This window comes from Apodemus sylvaticus, chromosome 5, assembly GCF_947179515.1.
Source record: "Apodemus sylvaticus chromosome 5, mApoSyl1.1, whole genome shotgun sequence".
NCBI classification, from domain to species: Eukaryota; Metazoa; Chordata; class Mammalia; order Rodentia; family Muridae; genus Apodemus; species Apodemus sylvaticus.
In genome coordinates, this window is record NC_067476.1 from 101,854,612 (window position 1) to 101,879,391 (window position 24,780).

General features: G+C 49.4%; 1 protein-coding gene across 2 annotated transcripts; it reads left to right on the forward strand.

Moving 5' to 3' along the window:
* The first annotated feature begins 10,730 nt into the window (after positions 1–10,730).
* Spint1 (serine peptidase inhibitor, Kunitz type 1) lies at positions 10,731–24,031 on the forward strand. Of its 2 annotated transcripts, none has more exons than XM_052183266.1 (11): positions 10,731–10,949; positions 11,106–11,648; positions 19,007–19,134; positions 19,360–19,498; positions 19,588–19,758; positions 19,910–19,936; positions 20,259–20,384; positions 20,497–20,547; positions 22,573–22,743; positions 22,920–22,967; positions 23,305–24,031. In XM_052183266.1, exons 2-11 carry the CDS (start codon positions 11,192–11,194, stop codon positions 23,508–23,510), a joined length of 1,524 nt encoding a protein of 507 aa, XP_052039226.1. In that variant the 5' UTR covers positions 10,731–10,949; positions 11,106–11,191; the 3' UTR covers positions 23,511–24,031. The 2 variants fall into 2 exon arrangements, with proteins under 2 accessions (XP_052039226.1, XP_052039227.1); XM_052183267.1 differs by having other exon boundaries at positions 10,731–10,875.
* The last annotated feature ends 749 nt before the right edge of the window (positions 24,032–24,780 follow it).

The window sequence follows — 24,780 nt, forward strand, 5'->3', positions numbered from 1 at the left end:
GGAAAGATCGGACCGTGCAAGGAACTGGAGGAGACTGCCTGTCTAGGCGAGAGCATAGAGGAAAATGAGGAGACAGAGAATGGAGGGAGAGGCCCACAAGGAAGAAAGGAGGTGGGAAGAGGGCCAAGGCTCTTGGGAGGGGCAGGGGTCAAAGATCAATAGGCCTTTAGTTAGTGCTGGGAATGAGTCTCCTAGTTTCTCTTGGCCAGCCAGCGGCATTCAGCGCCCTAGCCCAGCCTCCATTCTGCAGCTGAGGAGCCCACAGTAACATAAACCTCAAACAAGCAAAGGTCAAGAGGCTAGCAGGCCTTGAGAAGAGGAAGGAAGGAGTCTTTGAGTGCTGAGGGTGTGGGGCTCCCACCTGTCTTCAATGGATAGCTCCAGAAGGTGACGAGACTCAGTCACCTGAAGCCCCTCAGCATCCTATCTCCTAGGAACTAGGCAGGCTAAAGCAGGCCTGAGCAGCTGTGGTCGGATAATTCTGGTTCCTGCAGGAGTAAGATTCCTACTCAGGGAGAGGCGCCACAGAGGGCAATCTCAGCCAGTGCATAGAGTTCATGGATGGCTACTGTACCCTGTGTCTGGGTGTGTCTGGATAGCAGCTCTGCTGCTGTGATTGTTAAAGGCAGATTTATGTAGCCTGGCCTACATTGCCCGTTGTTACTCTTGGAAGCCAAGTTTATTGTCATGTGACCCTCCCCTGATTCAGCTTCTTCCTGATAAAAGACTCCGCAGACCTGACTTCACACTGGGATCAAGACTCGGACTGGTAAACAAGCTTGGCATTTTAAAAAGTACTTTCGTTTATTCAGTCCTCTATTAAAAAAAATTAAATGACATTTGAGAAAATTGGGTTTTTGTGGTTTGTTTTGTCTTGTTTTTTGTTTTAATGAACAGCTTGGAAAAAACATATGGAGAAAAAAAGAAAGAAATTTTCTCCCTTTTCCAGGTGTAACCCCCAACTCCTACCACCATCTTTGGCTTTATTTCTGTTGCAATAATGACTGTCCTTTTCTGTGGTATCATCTGGTATGTGTGTGTCTCGGTACACGCTGAGGAAGTTCTACCACTGATCAATAACTGATTGCACCTTGGGTCTTGGACATGCTAATTAAAGACATATACTTATTGTTGTGTGTAATTCAGGTGAGCACATGCTATGGCACATGTGTGGGGTCAGAGGGCAATGCTCTTCTCCCTCCCTGTGACGGAAACAGCCTCTCTTAAGGACTGTGATCTGGGTGATTCTCCTGCCTCTGTCTTCAAGTCACAAAAGAGTGATGGATTGCAGATGTGTAGCTCTGGGGATAGCTTTTACATGGGACCCAAGGACTGTGCTCAGGTCACCGAGCTCACACAGTAAGCACGTCTATATACTGAGCCATCCTGCCAACCCTAGTCTGTCTGTCTCTCTCTGTCTCTCTGTCTCTCTGTCTCTCTGTCTCTCTCTCTCTAACAACAAAGAAAATCCATATTTAATTTGCTTTGTTTTGCTGCAATAAACACCAGGACCAAAAGCAACTTGGGGAGGAAAGGGTTTATTTCACATACAGCTACATCGTGACAAAAAGCCAAGCTAGAAACTTAGAGGCAGGAGCTGACACGGGCCTTGGAAGAGTCCTGCTTGCTGGCTTGCTCCTCATGACTTGCTCAACCTGCTTTCTTATCCCATCTAAGACCACCAACCCTGGCATCACCACCCACAGTGAGCTGGGTCCTCGCCCACAAATCATTAATCAAAAAAAAAAAATGTCCCATTGGCTTACTGAAGCCAATCTTATGGAGGTATTTTCTTAATTGAGGTGCACACTTTCCAAATGACCTCATTGCTGAAAAAAACTATGCCGCTGTTCTTGTGAACCAATCCCCTAATGAATAAAGAAGCCAATCACTGGACAAGTAGGCGGGACTTCAGGTTGGATGGAGGAAGAGAAAAATCGGGAGAGTTTTTTCCTTTTGGAACAGGGGGCAGAGGGGATAAAATGTAGCTGCTAGAGTTCCCCAGTATCATGGCAAATCCACAAGGATTCACCACCAGAGGAATTAGATTTTAATAAGGCTTACAAGATTAGATTTATTTATTGCGCCCAGAGATTGAGTTACTATTGTTCCTTCACGCGGTGGTTCGTCTGGGTTCAAAAGAGCAGCAGCAAAACATGGGTTTGCCAGATGTGCACCACAGAGACCATGGGGGATTTGAAGCACGGGTTTGGCATGGTAGTGACCTGCCACTGGGAACCTAGTGAGCTGGGTGGAGACGTTTCAGGAGCCACCAGTGAATCTCCATGAGATAAAAACAAGTCAGCCATTGACTACCAGTGCGTGGTTGGCCAGGCCGCTGGGGCTGAGAGAAAGAGGCACAAACGCAGAAATGTGCTGGTTCGATTTTTAATATTTCCCACTACAAGCACCCAGCCCCACATGGATGCTGGGAACTTAACTTTGATCTTTTGCAAGAGTGTAACGCGTTTTCAACACTGAGCCACCAACTCTCCAGCCCACCTTGAATTTCCAATCCTCCTGCCTTCACGTCTCAGGGTTAGGCCCACAGTGGTTAATGCAGTCTGGACATTAGGCAAACACTACCAACAGAGCTACATCCCTGGTCCCTGATTTTTGTTATAGCTTCTTTTTAGGCCTTATAACAGTTGCCTTAATGATGTGAGGTTTCCGTGCTCAGTGTATTGACTTCCACTATTATATGTTGGCTCCTGAGAAACAGCTTTAGGAGAAAGCCAGTGCTGGGCAAGGTGGCACACATGTGTAGTCCTAGCACCCAGGAAGCAGAAGCAAGAAGATTAGGAATTCAAAGCCAGCCTGTGCTACATAGCAAGATCTTATCTTAAAAAATAATAATAAGCCAAGCATGGTGGCTAACACCTATAATTGCTACATGCTTAAGGCTAGCCTGAGCACATAGTGAACTATGGATTAGCTTGGGCTACAAGTAAGATAGCGTATCAGAAAGAGGAAGGAGAGGAAGAGGAAGAAGAAAGAAGAGGAAGAGGAGGAAGGAGAAATAAAAGGAGAAGGAAGAGGAAGGAGAGGGAGAGGAGATTGAAGGACTAGTTAGGGGCGTGAGAGGCAGAAAGGCTGAGAAGTCACACTGATTCGAAAGTAGGGGACAGAAGGAGACACACAAAGGGTAGCACAAATCTCCTGAAACCTCAACACCTGCCCCCAGTGACACACCTCATCAACAGGACCACACTTCCTAATCCTTCCCAAACAATTCTACCAACTGGGGACCAAGTATTCAAATAAGTGAGCCTTTGAGGGCTGTTCTCATTCAAACCATCCCATGGACACTGTGGCGCACATCTGTAATCTCCAGCACCCAGAAGCCTGAGGCAGAAGGATCCATGTGAACTCAGAACCAGCCTGGGCTATACAGTGAAACTCTCAAAATGACAACAGAACACATTTCCCTATGCTGGAAATAATATTCCACTTCCTGACCCAGCCCACTGACCTCTTCCCTTTAATCAAACTGCTCTTTAAAAACAAAAACCAGGCCAAGCAGTGGAGGCACACCCCTTTAATCCCAGCACTTGGGAGGCAGGGGCAGGTATACATCTGGTTCAAGGTGAGCCTGGTCTACAAAATAAGTGCCAGGACTGTTACATAAAGAAGCCTTGTCTGGACAAACAAAAGAATAAAAACAAAAAAACAACAAAAAAATCAACTGGGGGTAAGGTGATCTAGAGAGATGGCTCAGAGGTTAAAGCACTAGCTGTTCTTGCAGAATAGCAAGTTCAGTTCCCAGCTCCCACATGGCGGCCTCACAACTGTCTGTAGCTGCAGTTTAAAGGGGTCTGACACCCTCTCCTGATTTCTGTGGGCACCAGTCACAAATGCTCACATACATACATGCACACAAATGCTCACATACATACATGCACACAAATGCTCACGTACATACATGCAGATAAAACATCCATACACATAAAATAAGTACATCTTTGAAAGTACCATATACAGTTATTTGGAATATTTTATTTGTTTTTCTAGGGGGGGAGGTTGGACAAGGTCACACTGTGTAGCCTTCCTTGTCTGTCCTGGAGCTCCCTACATAAACTAGGCTGGCTTAGGATCCATAGAACTCAGCCTGTGGAGCGGGATTAAAAGCGCACACCGCTATGCCTGGCTGGAATATTTAATACATATTATTAAAGTCAGGTTTCATGTATCCCAGGTGGGCTTCAAACTCCCCGTATAGTACAGGATGACCCTGAATTTATGATCTTTCTGTCTCACCTTCCGAATTTTGGGATTACAGGTATGCACAGCCATGCCTGGTTTATGCGGTACTGGGAATCAAGCCCAGGCTTTATCCTTTATCCATGTTAGGGAAGCAGTTTAATTTTATCTACTTTTCAAAAAAATGTATTTATTTATTATATGTGAGTACACTGCAGCTGTCTTCAGACACACCAGAAGAGGGTGTCAGATCTCATTACAGATGGTTGTGAGCTACCATGTGGTTGCTGGGATTTGAACTCAGGACCTATGAAAGAGTAGTCAGTGCTCTTAACCTCTGATCCATTTCTTCAGTCCTTATTATTATTTTTTTTTAAGACAGAGTTTCTCTGCATAGCCCTGGCTGTCCTGGAACTTGTTCTATAGACCAGGTTAGCCTTAAACTCTCAGCAGGGAAGCATTTTATTACTGAGCTACATATCAGCCCTCTTTTGGTGGTGGTGGTATTTGTTTTGAGTGTGTGTGTGTGTGTGTGTACTTGTATAGAGGAGGTAGGAGGATCATCTCAGATACAATCATCAGAAACGCCATCTGCCTCCTTTAAAACAAGGTCTCTTATTGGCTTGGAGCTAATCCATTAGGCCAGACTAGCTGGCCAGTGGGTCCCAGACATGCTACTTAGCCCGAAGTGGACCTGAACCTGCAATCATCCTGCTGGGATTTAAAAAAAAAAATTAATTCTGCGTATGTGTGTACCAGTGTGTGTGGGTGTAGGTCTGTGTACACACATGCAAGTGCCCCTGAGGCCAGTGCTCTCTGAAGTTGAATCACAGGGAACTGTAAACCACTCAGTGTAGGTGATGGGAACCAATTCCGGTCCTTTGCAAACACAGTATGCAATCCGAACTGCTGAGCTATTTCTCAAGCCCCTTGGATGCTTTTAAGTACCGGGGGAGGATTCTTTATTGGACTGTCAAAGGTCTTCCCCCCGCCCCCAGGGTTTCTCTGTGTGGCCCTGGCTGTCCTGGACCTCACTCTGTAGACCAGGCTGGCCTTGAACTCAGAAATCCGCCTGCTTCTGCCTCCCAAGTGCTGGGATTAAAGGCGTGCACCACCACGCCCGGCTAAAGGTCTTTTATTTTTATTGGTGTATATTCATCATACATAATGAAGGGTTATGTTGTGACATCTTCATTTTAAACATATCATGTTCCTGGACCACATTCACTCCTCCATACCCTCCCCTTTCTCTCACCCTTTCTGCTAGTGCCCCAAACAGTAATCTACTTTCTGCTTTTCTACTTCCATATGATTTATATATATGGTACCTGTTATTTTTAGAGGTTGACCTGAAACTCACTATGTAGCCCAGGCTAGCCTAGACCTTGTGGCAATCCTTTTTTTTTTTTTTTGTTTTGTTTTTTTGTTGTTGTTGTTGTTGTTGTTTTTGGTTTTTCGAGACAGAGTTTCTCTGGACCTTGCAGCAATCCTGTTACCTTGCTTGTGAAATGTTAAGATTTCTGACAGGAGGCTCCATCCTCTGCTACCTATTCCCATTGCATGACCGTTAATGATAGTGGCCTGTGGTGGTTTGAGTGAGAAATTTGAACTCTTGGTTGTCAGGAGGGAGCCTGAGGGGTGTGGCCTTGCTGGAGGAAGTGTGTCACTGGGGCTTTGAGAGTGCCCAGCCTCGCCCAGCTTCCAGGTGGCTCTCTCTGCTTCTGGCTTATGCTTGAAGATGCCAGATTCCATCCTATCTCCACGCCTGTTGCTTGTTGGCCCCAAGCTGTGATGGACTCTTAGTCCTCTAGATCCATATGTTCAAATAAATTCTCCCTTCTAGAAGTTGCTTCTGGTTATGGTGTTTTATCATAGTGACAGAAAAGTACTCAACACACAATCTAATCTTGAAAAATATTGCATTATTTCCCCCATAATTTATTATCAAAAATCCTTCATTGGATCTGGTGGCACACGCCCATAATTCCAACACTGGGGAGGTAAAGGCAGGAGGATCAGCAGTTCGATATGAGTCTTTTCAGCTGGAGAGATGGTTCAGTGGTTAAGAGCACTGACTGCTCTTCCAGAGGTCCTAAGTTCAAGTCCCAGCAACCACATGGTGGCTCACAACCATCTGTAATGGGATCTAATGCCCTCTTCTGGTGTGTCTGAAGACAGCTACAGTGTATTCATACACATAAAATAAATAAATCTTAAGCTTTCTTAGTTATTTAGCAACTTCAAAGTGTTAAGGCTTGCCCAAACTACATGAGATCTTGAGCTACATGAGATCCTATGGAAAAACTACCAAATCACACACAAGAGTGGAGACAAATAGACCCCTGGGATTCTATGGCTAGTTAGTCTAACCTGCTTAGTGAGTTCTGGGCCAGTGAGAGACCATATCTCAAAATAAAAAGGGGACAATGTCCCCTGAGGAACTACTGAGGCTGTTCCCTGGCCTTCAGACAAGAGAATATGTGTTTGCTAATCCACACACGTGAAAACACATATACCTTGTTTCTGCACTAGTCAAGAAATTAATAGGTTTTTAGTTGGATTCCTAAAAAAAAAAAAAAAAAAAAATACAAGTTTTGAAATCATTCCATAGCAGAGAGCTGGGATTGTTGGTGTGCATAACTATACCTGGCTCATTTAAAAAAAAGGGGGGGAGCTGGGGGGACGGGTGAAGAGATGACTGGGGGTTAAAAGCACTTATTGCTTTTGCGGATGATCTGGCTTCAGTTCCTAGCACCCAAATGATAACTCACCTAACTGTTCATAATTCCAGTCTAGGGGGATCTGACACCCTCTGCTGGCCACTGCAATCACTGCATGCACATGGTGAACTTCAATACATACAGGCAAAACATACATGTTCTGTAGTTAGATCAGTTTCCGGAGCCAGGCAGGTGAAGGACACCAACGCTATAGACAGTTGCAAAAATGTTAGAGACAACAGGAGAAGATGTAAGAAGGGGCGTGGCTTGAGCAGGAGAGATGAAGGGGAGTGGCTTGAGCAAGAGAGGATGTAAGAAGGGGCGTGGCTTGAGCAGGAGAGGCTTGAGGCTAAAGGGGGAGTGGCTTAAGGCTAAAAAGAATGAATAATGGCATCCTGAGTTCCAGTCTTCCTTATGGACATCCATGTTCTTTCAACGGAAACTGGAAACTATTTCTAAAGTTAGGAAGAGGAGCCATGCATGGTGGCACAGACCTGAAACTTTAGCAGTTGGGAGATGGAGTCAGGAGGACCCCGCCCTGGGGCTTGCTAGCCAGTTAAATCTGTGAGTTCCAGGTTCAGTGAGACACTATCAAAAAACAGAGTCAAGTGACAGAAATGGCTCAGCAGTTAAAATATGCCCTATACAATGTGAGAAACAGAGTTTGGATCCTCAGAAAGCCACGTAAATACCAGGTAGCTTACTAGACTCATGGGAGGAGACAGAGTGGATCCCCAGAGTAAGCTGAGGAGCAGAGCAATCCTGCCTCAGGAAGGTGGGGTTCCTGACATTAAATTCGAGCCTCCACAGGAGTGCATGCGCAGATGCACCCTGCTTCCTCTGCACACATAGGGGTGGGGTCAGGGAGGCTAAAATAAGGCAGCAAGTCAGTGAAGAAGACACTCTATATTAACTTCAGTAATGGCTTCCAGAGACTCAAAGTCCAAGACTGACTGACACATCTAGCAGCAGCCTGACACAAGGTTGGAGCAACAATGGAGAAGGGTAAATGGGTGTGCACTGGAGAGGAAAAGTGCAGGGGGCAACCTCACTCTATAACCTGTTCTCATGGTAACTCATCCAGTCCTTCACGGATTAACCCAGTTCCTTTTTAATGATCTAATTATCACTAAAAGGCCCCACCTCTGGACACCACAACAATAGCAAATTTCAACATGAGCTTCCAAGGGGACCAAAGTGTATTGAAACCACAATAGGCATCATAGAATTAAAAAAAAAAGAAAAGAAAAGGGAAAGAAAAGGCTGCTCATCACTTGAAAATGATTTTTTATCTCAGGCAGGGTGAATCTGAAGCAAGAGTGGAACTTCTCGATGAAGTCGGGATGGCAGCCACACTGAAGGCCAGGGTTAGGTACGGAAGCAAGGAAGCTGGCCTGCCTTGGAGCCAAGCCCCACTCTGCCACTTAGCTGCAGTGACCCAACATGTTAGCTCACCTGTTTGTTCATCAGTAATCAGTACAATGGAAATAAAACAGAACCTACTTCCTCGGTTTGCTCGGATTACATTGGGTAATTTGTGGGAAGTGCTTAGGAACATGATTTGGACGTTTTCAGTGTCTGACAAATGTGTTTGTTTGTGCAGTGCTAAAGAACCAAACTCTAGATTTTGTGTATACAAAGCAGGTGTTGTACCAGGGAGAGTTCCCTCTCCGGCCCAAATACGAGGGTTTAGATCTCTCTCTCTCTCTCTCTCTCTCTCTCTCTCTCTCTCTCTCTCTGGAACAGGGTCTCTCAGCCTCAGCTGGACTCAAACTTGATTTTTAACCAAGAGTGGCTTTGAACTCCTGATCTTCCTACTTTCTTCTATCAGATGCTTGGATTATAAGCATGTATCACCACACCTAGCTTTAAATATAGGTATTTTTAATATCATGTACATAATGAATATAATCATAAACTTCTGGCAATGTGGTATTATGACAAGGTGACATTCTCCTGTGTTAGTATTCTCTTAGGTATAAGCTATTTGGGAAGGTAGGAATCAAATTGTGACAGAATTCTTTCTTCCCAGGAACTGCACAGTCACGATTCTTCTTCCCCAGCATCCCATTATGGGCATCACTATGCCAGGGCTTTGGAACCCCAAAAGATCCAGAGAAGGCTTGACCCCCACCAGTTTCTGCTCCCAGTATCCATAACGTGAGTAGCTGGAGGATTTGCAATTGGTAAAGAAAAGTGATCCTTGGCTGCAAGATCTACACATGAAACTACTTTAGGTGAGCAATGGGGAAATGTTTTTCATAGTGAGGGAGGTTAAAATAGTATGAAAAGACATAGAATCTTTCTTTAAGAACCTTGATTCCATTCCCAGCGCCCATGTGGAAGTTCACAACTGCGTTACTCCAGTTCTGGAAGGATCCAAATGTCCTCTTCCGGTTTCAACAGGCACAGAGGCAAACATGAGGTGCACACAACAAACAGGCACTCATGCACAGAACACTTTTTAGAATCCTTGTTTTATTCTTTTTGGGACTGGGTTTCTCCATGTAACCCTGGCTGTACTGGACTCTGTAAGGGAGGCAGGCCTGGAAATCAGGAGATCCACCAGCCTCCCTGAGTGCTGCACCACCAGCAGCACAAGCAGCAGCAGCACCGTGAAGCCAAATGTTTTATAATCTTAAATATGTGTGTATGTGTGTGTGTGTATGTGTGTGAATAAACACCGCATTTGTGCAGGAGAGGGTTTCAGACCCCTTGGAGCTGGAGTTGCAGGAGGCTGAGCCTTGAGATGTGGATGCTGGGAATTGAACTCCAGTCCTTCACAAGAGTAGCAATTGCTCTTAAGTGCCGATCCGTCTCTCCTGGAGGTGGGGTGGTCCAAATTAAGACAAATCCTGCCAGATATAGTGATTCATCTCTGTAATCACAACACTAGAAAATGATGCAGAAGGCTGTGACTTCAAGGCCTTTTCTCAGAAATAAGTTAATTTGAAAGAAAACAGGGCTAATGAGTGTAGATGTCCTGTAGACATCTGGGATGTGAAGAAAGGACTGCGTGTTTTTCACTTAGGAAAAGCAATGAGCTTGTCATGAAGGTGTCTTTGGAATTTATGGGGAAGAGAGTGGTCAACTACTCACTAGGAGTTCCCCTTGGGATGGGAGAGTAAATCTGAGATTCAGGGAAGGGGCAATAAAAGGTGAAGAGTTCAAAAGGAAATGTTAATACAAATGAGGGAGAGGCCCCAACAAAAGGGAATGAACTCCTGTGGGTGAAACAGGGAAGCCAGGATACCAGGAATCACCTGTTGGTCAACTACTGCACAAGGAAGGGCTGTCCGGAGCTACACCTGTGAAGCACGCATCCCAGGGTCTGATTTTCACAAACGCATCCACCTAACTTTGGGGTTCTCTTCATACTGGGAAACTGGAAATGATGTCCCAAGGGCAGGCTACAGACAACGAAATCGTTTGCATAAGCCTTCCCCGACTTTTCTCTTCCAATCCCTTCCCAAACGCCCCCAGCCAAGGGCAGGGAATGCCGGCTCTAACCGGAAAGGTAGGCCGGAGGCAAGCGCACCTGCGCCACCTTGCAGTGGCGTCGCGGCCCAGTGTGGGCTCCCGGGATGCACTTCTGGTGTTCTGGGACCCAACAAGTGGCTGGACTCGGTGGAGCCAGGGTAGAGCAGCCTCCAGGGCACGCGAGCCTCACCCACGCCGCCGGGCGTCCGGATACCAGCGGCGCTGCTGCCCGGTCTAGGGTGGCGGAGCCGCCGAGCGGGTCCAGCCGGAAGTTCTGCTGGGCAGGACCGGTGGGCGTGCAACCGGCGTGGGCGGGGCCGGCGGCGCAGGGGTTAATGCCAGTCCCGCCCCGCGCTCTGACTCAGTTTCACCAGAAACTAGAAAGGGGGGAGGAGGCAGCTAATCTTCCGGGCACCCAGAGCCGGGCGGAAGCCGGGCGGGATCTTCGGCGGTCCCACCCCGTTCACCTGCACAGGTAGCCCGGGCGGACGGTAGGCGGACGCCCAGCGGGCGCCGAGCATGTTTGGCGGACATCCGCTCTGTGTTGGGGTACGCGAGCTCCCGGGAGGTGCTCTGCCCGACGTCGGCGGTCCGGTCCCTGTGTGCGTGGGCGGATCGGCCTGCGTGCGCCTCCCCGTTCGCAGTTCCCCGCGCCCCTACCTGAGTTGATCAGGTGTGTCTCTCCTCTGTCTCCTCCCCTCTCAGGTCGCAAGCACCCTCGGGATCCAGAGGCCCGCACTGTGAAGGTGACCCCCGCCTTGGGGAGGAGGGCGACGGCCCCTGGGAGCACGATGGCTGGCCGCCGCCTGGCGCAGGCCAGCATCTCTACGGTCGGCGTATGGCTCCTCTGCGCGCTTGGCCTCCAGGGCACCGAGACAGAGCTGCCGTCCGCACCCCCTGAGCTTCCCGCGGGATCTGCTTGCTTGAGCCGCTTTACCAGCGGCGTGCCGGCTTTCGTGCTGGATACCGAAGCTTCGGTCAGCAACGGGGCTACCTTCCTGGGTTCCCCGACGGTGCGCCGCAGCTGGGACTGTGTGCGCGCCTGCTGCACCACTCAGAACTGCAACCTGGCGCTGGTGGAGCTGCAGCCAGACGGCGGCGAGGACGCCATCTCTGCCTGCTTCCTCATGAACTGCCTGTACGAGCAGAACTTCGTGTGCAAGTTCGCTCCGAAGGAGGGCTTCATCAACTATCTCACCCAGGAGCTTTACCACTCCTACCGCGAGCTGCGGTCTCGAGGCTTTGGAGGTGAGGAAGGTTGCTGGCCTGAAGGGATAGGCAGGTTATGGAGTCTTGGCGAAGACAGCAACAAAAAGGAGTTGGGGAGGAGAGCCCTTCCGTCGACTGCCTTTGAAGTAGGCAATATTTAGTAAACAAAGGGAATGGGAGATTGGGGAAGGACGGTTTTTCAGCGTCCAGGTTCTGGCTCCTGAAGCAGGATGTTCAGAGTTGATTATAGACGGGCTGAAGGCCTAACCCAGGCTTTGCCTATAAGAGAAGTGAAGTGATTCTCTAGGTTTCGCTACCTCAGTCCCTGATAGGCTGAGTCAGGGAATGTTGATGCGCCCAAAGTGACTACTAGAAAGGCACCCTGGCCAAGCATTGCCCTGGGTTGTTTGACAAAATGAGTCTGACCATGGTCTCCTCCGGTGCTGGATAAGGGACAGGTTAGTGTCTCTGCCCTGGAAATAGGTTGGCCTTTTGTAGGTGAACCAGTGATACAGCCAGGCCCCAGACAACACGGGACAAACTCAGGCAAAGGTTTTCCTGAGGGAGAGGGACTATTGTGGGTCCAGGCTCCTAGCAGCTCTGGTGAGGGGTGAGGAGGGCTGCTGGGGTGAGTCAACCTGCTGGTATGTGTATCTGGTAGGTGAGGGATGTCAGCTGTCCCAGCAGGTGTGTGTACCTGCCTGTCCACGTGAGCCAAGCAGGGCTGTCCCTGCTCAGGGTACGGTAGGCCTAGCTGTCTGGTAACCTTGTTTACTCGCGATGATGTAGGAAAAGTGGGGAACAAGGATCCTCCTCGTTGGTCTTTGGCCTGACTGGGCAGTGGCCTGTGGGCAGGTCTGTGGCGGCAGCCTGCTCTCGCATCCTCTCTGCCTGTTGGTTTTGCCAGGTGGGGCTATGGGATAGGAGTGGGTCACAGTTATGACTCTGCTGGCTCTTCACAGTTTGCTCATTGTGCAAGTCCCGTCTGTCTGCACCCTCTGGAAGAGGGGCTACTTGTATCTGCTTTCTAGAGTAGTAGGAAACTGAGCCTCCTGTGTTAAATTATTTGCTGGTATAGTGGTGCACATCTTTAATTCCAGCACTTGGGAGGCAGAGGCAGGCAGATATCTGAGTCCAAGGCCTGGTCTACAGAGTGAGTTCCAGAGCAACACAGAGAAACCCTGTCTCAAAAAAACAAACAAGCAAAAAGAAAAGAAAAAAAATTGTTTACCCAGGATAACATCCCTAAAGGATAAATCTAGGCCTCACCTCAGGGGCCTACTCCAGAAGTCCTGTTGTTTCGCATAGGACCACCTCTCTAGTAGAACCCTAGCCCTCAAATGGGTGGTGACCCAGCAGCTAACAGAACCAGAGTGTGGAGTGCAGGGGACAGGACTGGCCAGGGCCAGTGCAACAGACACCTCCTCTCCAGACTTTTTACGAGGACCTAGTGTAGACCAAGAGTCTGCTCCTCTCTCGAACCTTCCAACAGCTCCCCTTGATCTCTGGGGAGACCCGAGGTGGGGATTCTGGAAAGTGGGGGATGCTCTCTGTGAGGTAGGTTGGTCCATGGTGTCTCACTTGGTTAGGGTTGAAGCCTGTTCCACAAGGAAGCAGCCTTAGAGGAGTTGGTGCCTTTTCTACTCTGACAGAATCTTACACAGGAGTCCCATCCCCAGCCAGAACGTGAGTCTCTGGTTCCTAGAGCCAGCCTTCCACTTTCGGAAACCCCCAGAAACGGCCCATTTGGCGTGAGATAGCATAGAATGGGGATTTCCTGGACATTTGAGGAGCTGGGTAGGGCTCGGGTGTTGTGTGTACTCCAGACCATTCTAGGCTGTATCAGGGATACTTTAGAGGTCCAGAAGCTTCGTGCCAGTGACTCCACCATCGGCCCAGTGGACTGGAGGGGATGCATCAGGATATGTCAGCTGTGGGTTGATTCCTGTGTGGGTTGAACGACTCCTTCCCAGAGTGGGTGGCCTGGATCCCTTTCCCTAGTGTGTGAGAAGGCCAGGCGAGAAGATTCCAGCCTAGTAACTTGTCCTTCTTTCCCTTGTATCTGTGTCCCCTCACCCTGGCCTGTGGCTCAGGAGGCGGAGCCTGCTGTTCCCTGGATGTGTCCTGAGGCCTGGTTTTATTGCCTTTCCAGCCCTTTGCTCTCTCCTGGGTATAAGGAAGGGAGTGGTGGGTAGGTAGGGTTGGGCATTTGCCCCTTGGTCTTGGGGCTTGGTGAGCGAAGATATGCGTGGGGGTGGGGTGGGGGTGGGGCTGCTCATCACTCAGAGTCCGTGGTCTTCCACTTTCACTTAGTAGTGGGGCTGGGGGTGGATGGATCCTGCCTATCCCTCTACTTTCCCCTCCTCTTCCTACTGCTGGTAGTTTTTAACATAATAAAAACAGGTTCTGCCTGGCCCAGGCTTCTCACACAGGGTCTGGTAAATGCAGCCGAGCCCCTGGCCACACTGTTTCCAGGTAACCACTTTCTGTTCCTCTTGGCTTCTTGCTTCCCTCCCTTTTTGTGTCCTTCATGTTCCCTGCTTTCTCTTTGACTGCCTTTTTTCTTTCTTTCTTGATTTTACCCTGAATCTAACCTCGAACCTCACATGTTCAGCACATGTCCCCCCCTCCTCCCTCACCCCCAAGTCACATCCCTGGCCCTTTTTGCAAAACTTTGAGATGAGTTTTGCAAAACTTAGTGGAGTCCCACTAGGCCGGACATTGACCTAGCTCTGCAGCTCGCATAGTTCTTGAACTTGGATCCTTCTGCCCCTATCTTAACAGTAATTGGAGTTACAGACCTGTGATGCTAGGCCCAGCCAACCCTGCCTTCTCCCCGAGTCCCTGTGAAACCTCGTCTCTCCCACTCATTACCCTGTCCAAAGGCTTCTCATCTCTGTGACTCAGCCCCCACGGCTGGCCTTATCTCGTCACTCTCTGAGCACTCTTACCCTCCACATAACCTGCCGTGGAGCCACCCTTGATACAGCTCTACCTGTAGGCTTAATGTATACACTTTGACAGCGACAGCTCGCCAGTAGCATTATTTACAACAGTGAAGGATTGGAAACAACTTTGGTATACATCAGCACATCTGTTAATTGAACAACAGTGAAACCAGGCTGGCAAGATGGCCGAGTGGGTGAAGGTGCTCGCCACCAAGCCTGGCAGTTTGAGTTTGATGTCCAGAGCCCACTTGGTAGAGGGAGGAAACTGACGGCTGTGTGTTGACCTCCACACACGTGCCTTGGCATGCCCATGTCCACAACACACACACATACACACAGCATATACACAGGAGACAAACAAATGTATGGTAATGATAATAAACCAGAAGGCAAGGTTTAGGAAGATGAAATCCTTTCCTTCGGCCTGACCACTTACATGTTTAACCTCGGCACTGGGGAGGCTGAGACATTCAGGTCTGAAAGGCAGCGTGGGCCGCACAGTAAGTTCCAGGCCAGGTTACATAGAGAGACCCTGTCTAAATCAGAGAGAGAAAAAGATGACTGTCTCTTTGATAGAGTCTCTTCTCTCCACTCTCTTTCCAGCTCTAGCAGAAACACGCCTTTACTCTAAGGACTGCTGGGGATTTCTGGTGTGTTGGTTTGTTTGGTTTGGTTTTACATTTATTCATATGGTTACCTGTCAGTGTCTGCTTTCTGCTCACTGAGATTGGAGGTACAGGAATCTGTTCCCCTTTCGCTATGTGGGTTCCAGCTCGGATCAGGCTTGCTGGCAGATACTGTCCCCCTGCTGGGCCATCTTTCTGGCTCAAAAGTGACATTTTAGATAGAGTGTGAGCAATGGAGACAGATAGCTGTGGGTTCAAATCTCACTTTAATCACTTAAAGACTGAATCATGGCCGGCAGTGGTGGCGCATGCCTTTGATCCCAGCACTTGAGAGGCAGAGGCCGGAGGATTTACCCGGTCTACAGAGTGGGTTCCAGGACAACCAAGGATATACAGAGAAACCCTGTCTTGAAAACAAAAAACAAAAAAACAAAAACAAACAACCAAACAAAAAAACTGAATCATGGCGCTAGAGTTCAATTCCCAGCACTTTGGATAAAAACTGAGCCATGCCTCTCGAGTGTTGACCTCTGTCATCCAGTAAGAGTGATCTCGCAGGTATAGCAGGGTGGTTATAAAGGTAAATGGTCTCAATGGTAAATATTTTAAGCTTTCTGAGCCACACACCACATAGTACATGCAGTGATGGAAAAGCCACACAGGTCACATATAAGTAGGAGCAAAACTTTGTTCCAGCTGACAGCTGCACATCCCCCCACCGGCTGGGGATCAGGCCCGGCCTTGTGCCTGCCGGGCACTCTGCCACAGAACGACACCGCCTGCCCCAGAGTTTATTTTACCTAATTTTCACTTCTCATAAAAGGTGATCTTTTCCCCACTTTTTATCTATTTAAAGATAGGACAGATGCTTAGCCTGAATTCTGCCCACCCGAGCTAACACCTGATGTAGTCTGCTGCGGTGACCAGCACACGCCTGCTGCATCCCCCAAATTAGCAGGTTTACTCGGTAGTGTACCCCCATGTCTGTCTGCAGCCCTGGCCTCTGGAAACCCTCGCTCCTCCCCCTCTGAGCCCGGGCGTGTGCCTTGTGGGTCCGATTCAGCGTTTCTGTGGATGGAGCACACTTCTTTGTCTCCTTTCTCTTCTGCTTAGCCTGGCTCTTCCTTCCCCATTCCCATAGCCTTTCTCGAGAAGCTGGAAGCGTCTGCCCACAGATGTTTCTCTAATCTTCCTTTACTTCCCCTGGCTGCTGGTGACTCAGGCCTCTCCTGTTCATCCCTCCTGAACCTCTTGCCCTTGTCCACCTGCCAGCCTTCTTACTTTATAGAAACTTTTTCAATCAGATGTTTAAATGCCTATGCCCAGGGCAAGGGTACCCTAGGTCCCTCCCACAGGACTCCTGGACCTCATGTGCATTACTGAGGTCAAGGACTAGGATAGCCAGACTCCCATAGCGCCACTCCACAGATCCCAGCCACTGTCCGGTCTCTTCCTGTGTCACTGTTTACCGTTTGACTGCCACTCCTGGTGTATCCAAGCACTCTGACTTGGTGCTGAGAAAACCGTGAGGTTTGTCTCAGCCTGGCCTCCTTACTGTCCACAGAAGCAGCTCTGCAGAGTCCTAATTCCTTTCTTTTCGTTGTTACTTTAGTGTGGCATGTGTGGCATGTATGTGTGCACATGTGTGGCATGTATGTGTGCACATGTGTATGCACGTGGAGGTGGGGCTGGAGATCAAGCACTTCCCTTAGTCATTCCATGATTTGTTAATCAATCATTAAAAAATTATCTGTTGTTTGTTTTGCTTTTTGCGACAGGGTCTCAGGACGTAGCTCAAACTGGCCTCAGACTCACAGAGATCCACCTGTCTCTGCCTCTGGAGTACTGGGATTATAAACACCTGGTTCCACCTCGGTTTTTTTTTTTTTTTTAGGCAGAATCTCTGAGAGACCGAAGCTCACTGATTCTGTGGCCGTTGAGGTCCAGATATCATATTGTCTCTGCCTTTGGTGCCTTTAGATTACACACGTGGAAAGCCCACCAAGCCTCTTTTCACACAGATGCTGAGAACTTGAACTCAGAACTCGGCTCTGCTCTACTCTGCCCTGCCCTGCCCTGCCCTGCCCTGCCCTGCCCTGCCCTGCTCTGCTCTGCTCTGCAGTATCCTAACCCTAACACCACCACCACCACCACTACCCCACCCCACCCCACCACCACCCCCGCCACCCCCGAGCGAGGTGGAGGTCTGGCCTGGCTCCTGAGGGTCAGTAGTTCAGCATTTTGCCATTTCAGTTTTTACAATGTCGGTTATCCGAGGTGATGTCCTGGAAGTCCTTTACACCATCACTTATGCAGAGACTCTTTCCAAATAAGGTCATATTCATGGGTTCTAGAGGTTCTGTGGGTGCAAGGATGGGGGCCATCCAACCCATTTTTAGCAGCAATCCATCTCTGTGTTTCTCTCTGACAGGACTCTTAGCTCTCAGGTGAGGGAAGCTTCAAGCTCAGGGTGTCGGATCCAGGATGGGTGTGGCTCCTGGAAATTCCTTGTGGTTGATGGGAGAGGCACCCTGTCCTATGGTCCCTCGCCCTGGAGCACCAAGGCCATCTGAGTTGTTTCCCCAGCACTCAGCTGAAGGCCTCTTTCCAGATTGTCAGCATGGTCAAGGCTAGTGAGGAGTGATTCCTTTGTTGTTACTGTTGTTGTGTATGAGTGTGTCTTGTATGTCTAGGGTACTGTTTGGTACTTCTTATGTGCCTGGTGCCCATGGAGGCCAGAAGAGGGCATCAGAAAACCTGCAACTGAGTTATGGATGGTTCTGAGCCACTGTGTGGGATAAGAGCCAATGGTTTGTTTTTTTTTTTTTAAAGATTTATTTATATACTTACTTTGGTTGTGAGCCATCATGGGGTTGCTGGGAATTGAACTCAGGACCTCTGCTCGCTCTGGCCCTCATCATCTGACCAAAAGATTTATTTATTTATTTATTTTATATGTAAGTACATTGTAGCTGTTTTCAGACACTCCAGAAGAGGGTGTCAGATCTCATTACCGATGGTTGTGAGCCACCATGTGGTTGCTGGGATTTGAACTTAGGACCTTTAGAAGAGCTGCTGAGCCATCTCTCAGAAGCATTCCACCCATAAGCACCCATTTGTTTGTTTGTTTGTCAAAATGTGATCTTATACATCCTAGGCAGAGTTCAGACTTTCTCTGTATCCTAGGACAACCTTCTGATCTTCCTGCCTCCACTTTCTGAATGTTGGAATTGCAGGCATATATCACCACTGTTTTGTTTAACACTAGGGAATCTGATCCTGCTGTATGTCAATAGCTACACCTGAAGCCCTGGAGGAAAGATGACTTTTTCATCACACACTTTGGTTTTTCAAGACAGGGTTTCTCTGTGTAACCCTGGCTGTCCTGGAACTCACTCTGTAGACCAGGCTGGCCTCGAACTCAGAAATCCACCTCCCTCTGCCTCCCAAGTGCTGGGATTAAAGGTGTGCACCACCACTGTCCCGCCATCACATCCTTTTTTGATTGGCTTTAAAAGAAATTGTTACTTTAACTTTTTTAAGTAGTCCACAGAAGTACCTGCCTATTGTAGAAAATAAGAACAGACTCACCCCCCCCACACACACATGCAGATTTTTTTTCCTAAATGAGATAAGATAATATAGCACATAGTATTCCGTTTCTTGCTTCAGACAATCTACTAGTCATAATGCGACTGCATAGAGAGCAAGGTCTGGCTTTGTTGAGATCCCTCTCTGTGCCTGTGCAGGCTACTGAGTCCTAGGTTAGCCACCACCCACTTCTTTACCCACTGACAGTTGGTTTTACTTCCGTTTCTTACAGGTTCTCGGATCCCTCGAATCTGGATGGGCATAGACTTGAAGGTCCAGCTGCAGAAACCCCTGGTACTGAAAGAGGCAGACAACACAGACTGGCACCTACTGCAAGGTGACAGTGCTGTCAGAGTAGAGGTGAGGCACTGGGCTGGATCCTGCCCTTCTCCCAGCCTCCGGGACCCCTTCAGGGGCTGTGGGCCGACGGCTGGCTCATTTGGTGTTGTTTAGAGAAGAGAGCAGGATTCATCTGATACGTAGTCTGTGTGTTCTCCCAGGGGAAGTGGGGTATGGCTGGGGGGACCTGGGGTTGTCAGAGAACATCAGGAAGTGGTCAAGCTTCATGACCAGTGTTGTGTTTAGAGAAACCGTCCAGAAGAAGTGGAACTGTGGGGACTTAAGGAGGGAACCTACCTGTTCCAACTGACAAGAACTGACTCCGACCAGCTAGAGGAAACGGCCAACCTGACCATCACGGTGCTAACTGCCAAGCAGACAGAAGGTGACTGGGAGTGGGCATGAGGTGCCTGGAGCTCCCCTCACCCCACTGATTGCCCTCTGGTTCTAACTCACAAGTTCTCCTCCACCTAGATTATTGCCTCGCATCCTACAAGGTGGGCCGCTGCCGGGGCTCCTTCCCACGCTGGTACTATGACCCCAAGGAACAGATCTGCAAGAGTTTCACTTTTGGAGGTTGCCTGGGCAATAAGAACAACTACCTTCGTGAGGAAGAGTGCATGCTGGCCTGCAAGGATGTGCAAGGTGGGCCTGTGAGAGGCAGCCTAGAGCCAGGGGACTGCAGGGCTGGTAGTGTTCCTGGTCTGGGAAGTGGACTAGGGGGCCCCTCCCCCATCATCCTTGTTAGTCTGGCCACGCCCCATCATTCCTCTCATTCCTCTGTTTTTCCCCCTAGGAATCTCACCTAAAAGGCACCATCCAGGTGGGTTTTACTTCTTTTCTTCCCTTATTCCTCCCCCTGCGTCTTTGTGTTCATTCCGATGGTGACCACGCCCCTGTCAAGCCTGCTTTTGCTCAGCCCCCACCACCCCATGATAGACAGACACCTAACCCCTCCCACTCAGCAGCCTCCTGTCAGGATCTGCCCAGTTTATAGACAGGAGGAGCTGGGGTGGTGACCAGTGGGCTCCCGGGGAGGCTCGCAGGGGATCACGGGGAGGCTGGCGGGGGCTCTCGGGGAGGCCCAGGTAGATGGTGGCCCTTTGGCACACACTCTGCCTGAGCTCCCCCTCACTCCCACCCAGTGTGCTCTGGCAGCTGCCATGCCACCCAGTTCCGCTGTAGCAATGGCTGCTGTATCGATGGTTTTCTGGAGTGTGACGACACACCAGACTGCCCTGATGGCTCTGACGAGGCCACCTGTGAAAAATGTGAGCTGGGGACAGGAGAGGGGGTGGGGGTTGGGGTGGGATCCTAATGCTTCTCCTTTATGCCTCTGGATTCCCCGAGGTTGGCCTAGCCTCTGACCTCTCATCTCTGCAGACACCAGCGGCTTTGATGAGCTTCAGAATATCCACTTCCTCAGTGACAAAGGTGAGTCCCCCTGTTGCTCTGGCACTGCTGTGGACACACAGGCAGGGCCTTCTGAGCTCTCCTGCTGAGCTCTCGTAACTCATTTTCCAGACACGCTAGTCACTTGTCGATTGATTATTTCCGTTACTGTAGAACATACCACTAAATCATATGCATTCAGGAAATTTCATAGCGCTGTCATACATAGAAAGCCACCCACTAGCCAGGCGGTGGTGGCACACGCCTGTAATCCCAGCATTCTGGGAGGCAGAGGCAGGTGGATTTCTGAGTTCGAGGCCAGCCTGGTCTACAGAGTGAGTTTCAGGACAGCCAGGACTACACAGAGAAACCCTGTCCCGAAAAAACCAAATCCAAAAAAAAAAAGAAAGAAAGAAAGCCACCCACTGTGCACTGCAAGGAACTGTGCCCGTGTCCCTGTCCACCACGGTGTGTGTGTGTGTGTGTGTGTGTGTGTGTGTGTGTGTGTGTGTGTGTGTGTGTGTGAAAAAAACAAAACTACCCATTATGCAAATGTAACATGTACTAAAAATAAAGATAATATAATAGCCTGGTGATAATGGCTTATGGCAGGAAGATCAGAAGTTCAAGGTTAAATAGAGTTTAGAGTTAGCCTGTGATATACAGTGAGATTCTCTATTAAAGAAAATATTGGCTGGGCATGGTGACGCATGCCTTCAACCCCAGGCAGATGCAGGCAGGACTCTGAGTTCAAGGTCAGTCTTGTCGATATAGAGTGAGTGCCAGGACAGTTAGGGATACACAAAGAAAGTCTACCTCAGGAAAAACTGAGAAGGGGGACAATATTTGAAATGTAAATAAATAAAATAGCCAATAAGAAAAAAATCTATCTCAGCCGGGTGGTGGTGGTGCACGCCTGTAATCCCAGCACTTGGACAGCCAGGGCTATACAGAGAAACCCTGTCTCAAAAAAAAAAATCTATCTCAAAAAAAACAACCCCCAACAACTTTTTTTGTTGTTGTTTTTTTTTTTTTTGATTTATTTATTATATGTATGTACACTGTAGCTGTCTTCAGACACTCTAGAAGAGGGAGTCAGATCTCATTACAGATGGTTGTGAGCCATTAGGTGGTTGCTGGGATTTGAACTCAGGTCCTCTGGAAGAGCAGTCAGAGCTCTTAACCACTAAGCCATCTCTCCAGCCCTTGTTTTGTTTTTTTGAGATAGGGTTTCCCTGGCTGTCCTGGAACTCACTCTGTAGTCCAGGCTAGCCTTGAACTCAGAAATCTGCCTGCCTCTCCCTCCCAAGTGCTGGGATTAAAGGTGTGCACCACCACAGCCTGGCAACCCCCAACAGCTTAAGTGTGGTGGGTTTAAGCCTCTGTACCCTACAGCCCCTCCTGCTGTGGGGATCTCCAGACATAAAATTATTTTCATTGCTACTTCATAGCTAATTTTGCTACTGCTGTGAATCATGATGTGAGCGTCTGTCTCTACACACCTGTGAAGGAGTGTTCGCTCAAAACACAGTGTTTTAGGCCGAACACTCCTTCACAGGTGGTGAGAACCTGCTTAGGCTAATCCTCCTCCTTGCCTAAAGCCCACCCCTTTGGTTAAAAGTCCAAATCACTGGGTGGTAGGAATCAGAGACCTTGACACAGAAAAGTTACATTGAAAAAGAAAACCAAAACCGTTGGGGCCTACAATACAGAGGGCACTTGCCACGAAGCCGGATGCCCTGCCAAGCCGGATGCCCTGCCGTGCGGTTGATCCTGGGAGTTCATCCTGTTGAAAAGCAACTCTGGTAGTTGTCCTCTGACCTCCCTGTGCACACGCACATAAGTAAACAAATAATGTAACCAAGCGTATCTTTAAAATAGAGACTAAGTAGTAGTTCTCTTGGTGCCTAAGATTGTTATCCAGTTTGTCTATCTTGCCTTTCCTGAAGCCACATCTGCCCTCAGCCTGGCGCAGGGGGTGCTGAGCTGCAGTCCTGGGAGGCCTAGAGGGCGGCAGCGGGGTGGCTCCGTGGGCTCACCCGCCTTCTGCATGCTCCCTCACCGCAGGGTACTGTGCGGAGCTGCCAGACACTGGGTATTGCAAGGAGAACATCCCGCGCTGGTATTACAACCCATTCAGTGAACGCTGTGCCCGCTTCACCTATGGTGGTTGCTACGGAAACAAGAACAACTTCGAAGAGGAACAGCAGTGTCTTGAGTCCTGTCGTGGCATCTCCAGTGAGCAGAGAGGCAGTAGCGGGGTGAAGGGGAAGACTTGGCTAGGCCTGGGCCAGGCCCCCCTCTATAAGTGACTTTGATGGCCGTGGGAGAGGGCGGCCAGGGGCTGTGGCACTGGAACAGCTGAGTCTAAGGACTTACCGAGTGCCGACGGGTTTCTCTATGTCACTTTACAGAGAAGGATGTGTTTGGTCTTCGGAGGGAAGGCTCTGCTCCCAGCGTAGGTAAGCCTAGTTCTGTCACCAGCGTGGATGTGTAGGTGTCAGTTCAGGATCTGGCAGCACGTGATTGCTTGTGAATGCCCAGCCATGCTGAGAGGATCCTGAGGTTACCCAGAGTGCACCATTGAGTAGTGAGGCCTGACAGAGGGAAAGGAGAGGAAGAGTGAATCACCTGTCAAATGTCAGGTGTCAGAGTCCCTCTGGGCTTCTGGAAGCAGCTACTCTGAAGGTCTGACATGAGTGTTCATCTGCTTCTGCACATGATATCCACAGAGTGAGGGTGGTGGGTGTTAGACGGGGCAGGCCATAGCAACATGTCATACTGTCCTTCTTCCCCCAGGCTCTGTGGAGATCGCTATTGTTGTACTGCTGGTCATCTGCATCATAGTGGTCTTGGTCATCCTGGGCTATTGTTTCTTCGAGAACCAAAGAAAGGACTTCCACAGACCCCTGCACCACCCACCTCCCACACCAGCCAGCTCCACTGTTTCTACCACTGAAGACACAGAGCATCTGGTTTATAATCACACAACCCAGCCTCTCTGAGCCTGGGACTCTTGCCAATCTCACCAGGTCCTGCTAAGACTGAAGCTAGAACCTGGGAAAACTTGGGGACCAGACTCTTCCTACCTTTTTCCTGGGCATACTTACTCTGTCTCAGAAGACAGATCTCTGGACCTCTTGGAGGAGTCTCAGGCCTGCTCTGGAGAAGCCCAAGAGTCTGGGAGGAGCAGATCGACCTTGAGCCAGGAATACTGTACATAGAAGGACCTGCTTGTCCAGGAGCCAGAGGAGGCTGCTGTTTTGACTCGTTCCGAGCTGCCCGCTCCCATCCAATGATGCTAGGACCTTGAGTGATGTCAGAGGTCAGAAGCCACACCCTGCCTTCCACAGCTGTCCCTCCACTCTGCACAGGCCAACACTGAAGGATGTGTCTTTGTAGTTTTTGCTGTAAATAATTGCTTTTGGGACCCAGGGGGTCATAGCTCAGTGATAGAGCATGGATGGTCACCTTGGGCACTCTACACCACACCACAAATTACATTAAATTAAAAAAGTGTTAAAAAGTGTTGTGTTTTGTTGAGTTCCCACCATCTCTCATTGTCTTAGTTTCCAGTGCTGACATAAAACTTGCCTATGTGCCAGGCAGGTGCTATACCACTGAACTCTCGCTTCAGCCCTGTTTTGTGGGGTTGCTGAGGGGGGAGATTGAACTCCTGTCCAACTGGTTCAGCCTTTGGCCACCCTGTCCAGCAGGTTTTCCCTGCCTCTCCTGAAACTGCCCTGGCTCCTCAGGGTGGAAAAAAGTGTCACCTTTGACCACCAGAGTGGAGGAGGGCCATGGGGGTATTAGCCTTGTTGCGCAGGGTTTCCCTAGTTGCCAGCACCACACCTACACAGGTAGGGTGAGGTTCAGCGGTGGTTGGGGGCTTGAACCCGCGCAGTCACTTCTTGTTACTAGACATAGGCCATCCCTTCCCATGAGAGCCCGCGGCTGAGTTACAGGACTGTAGCCCCTCCCCAGGCTCCAAGCTCCTCCCACCACTGCAGTCACCCCTCTCCAGGGCTCAAGCCATTTGGAAGTGCCAAAAGAGTCAGACTTGAAGAGATTGCACAGACCAGAGTGCCAAACACTGCCGGCCCGTACACATTTAATGTCAGGGATGCTGCCCAGATGCCTTACAGACACTCAACACACCTCCCTGTGCTGTTAGAGGCATTCACAGGCCAGGAGCTTGACAGCAAAGCTGGAGTTCCCCAGTTCCAAGGCTCGTGGTAGGACTGGATCTGAACCCTGATAGGGTGGTGGCCGAAA

Coding starts and splice junctions, on each gene's coding strand:
- Spint1 (XM_052183266.1), top strand. CDS start 11,192: ATGGCTGGCCGCCGCCTGGCGCAGGCCAGCATCTCTACGGTCGGCGTA. Junction 19,937..20,258: donor ACCTAAAAGGCACCATCCAG/GTGGGTTTTACT, acceptor ACTCCCACCCAG/TGTGCTCTGGCAGCTGCCAT. Junction 22,968..23,304: donor AGGCTCTGCTCCCAGCGTAG/GTAAGCCTAGTT, acceptor TTCTTCCCCCAG/GCTCTGTGGAGATCGCTATT.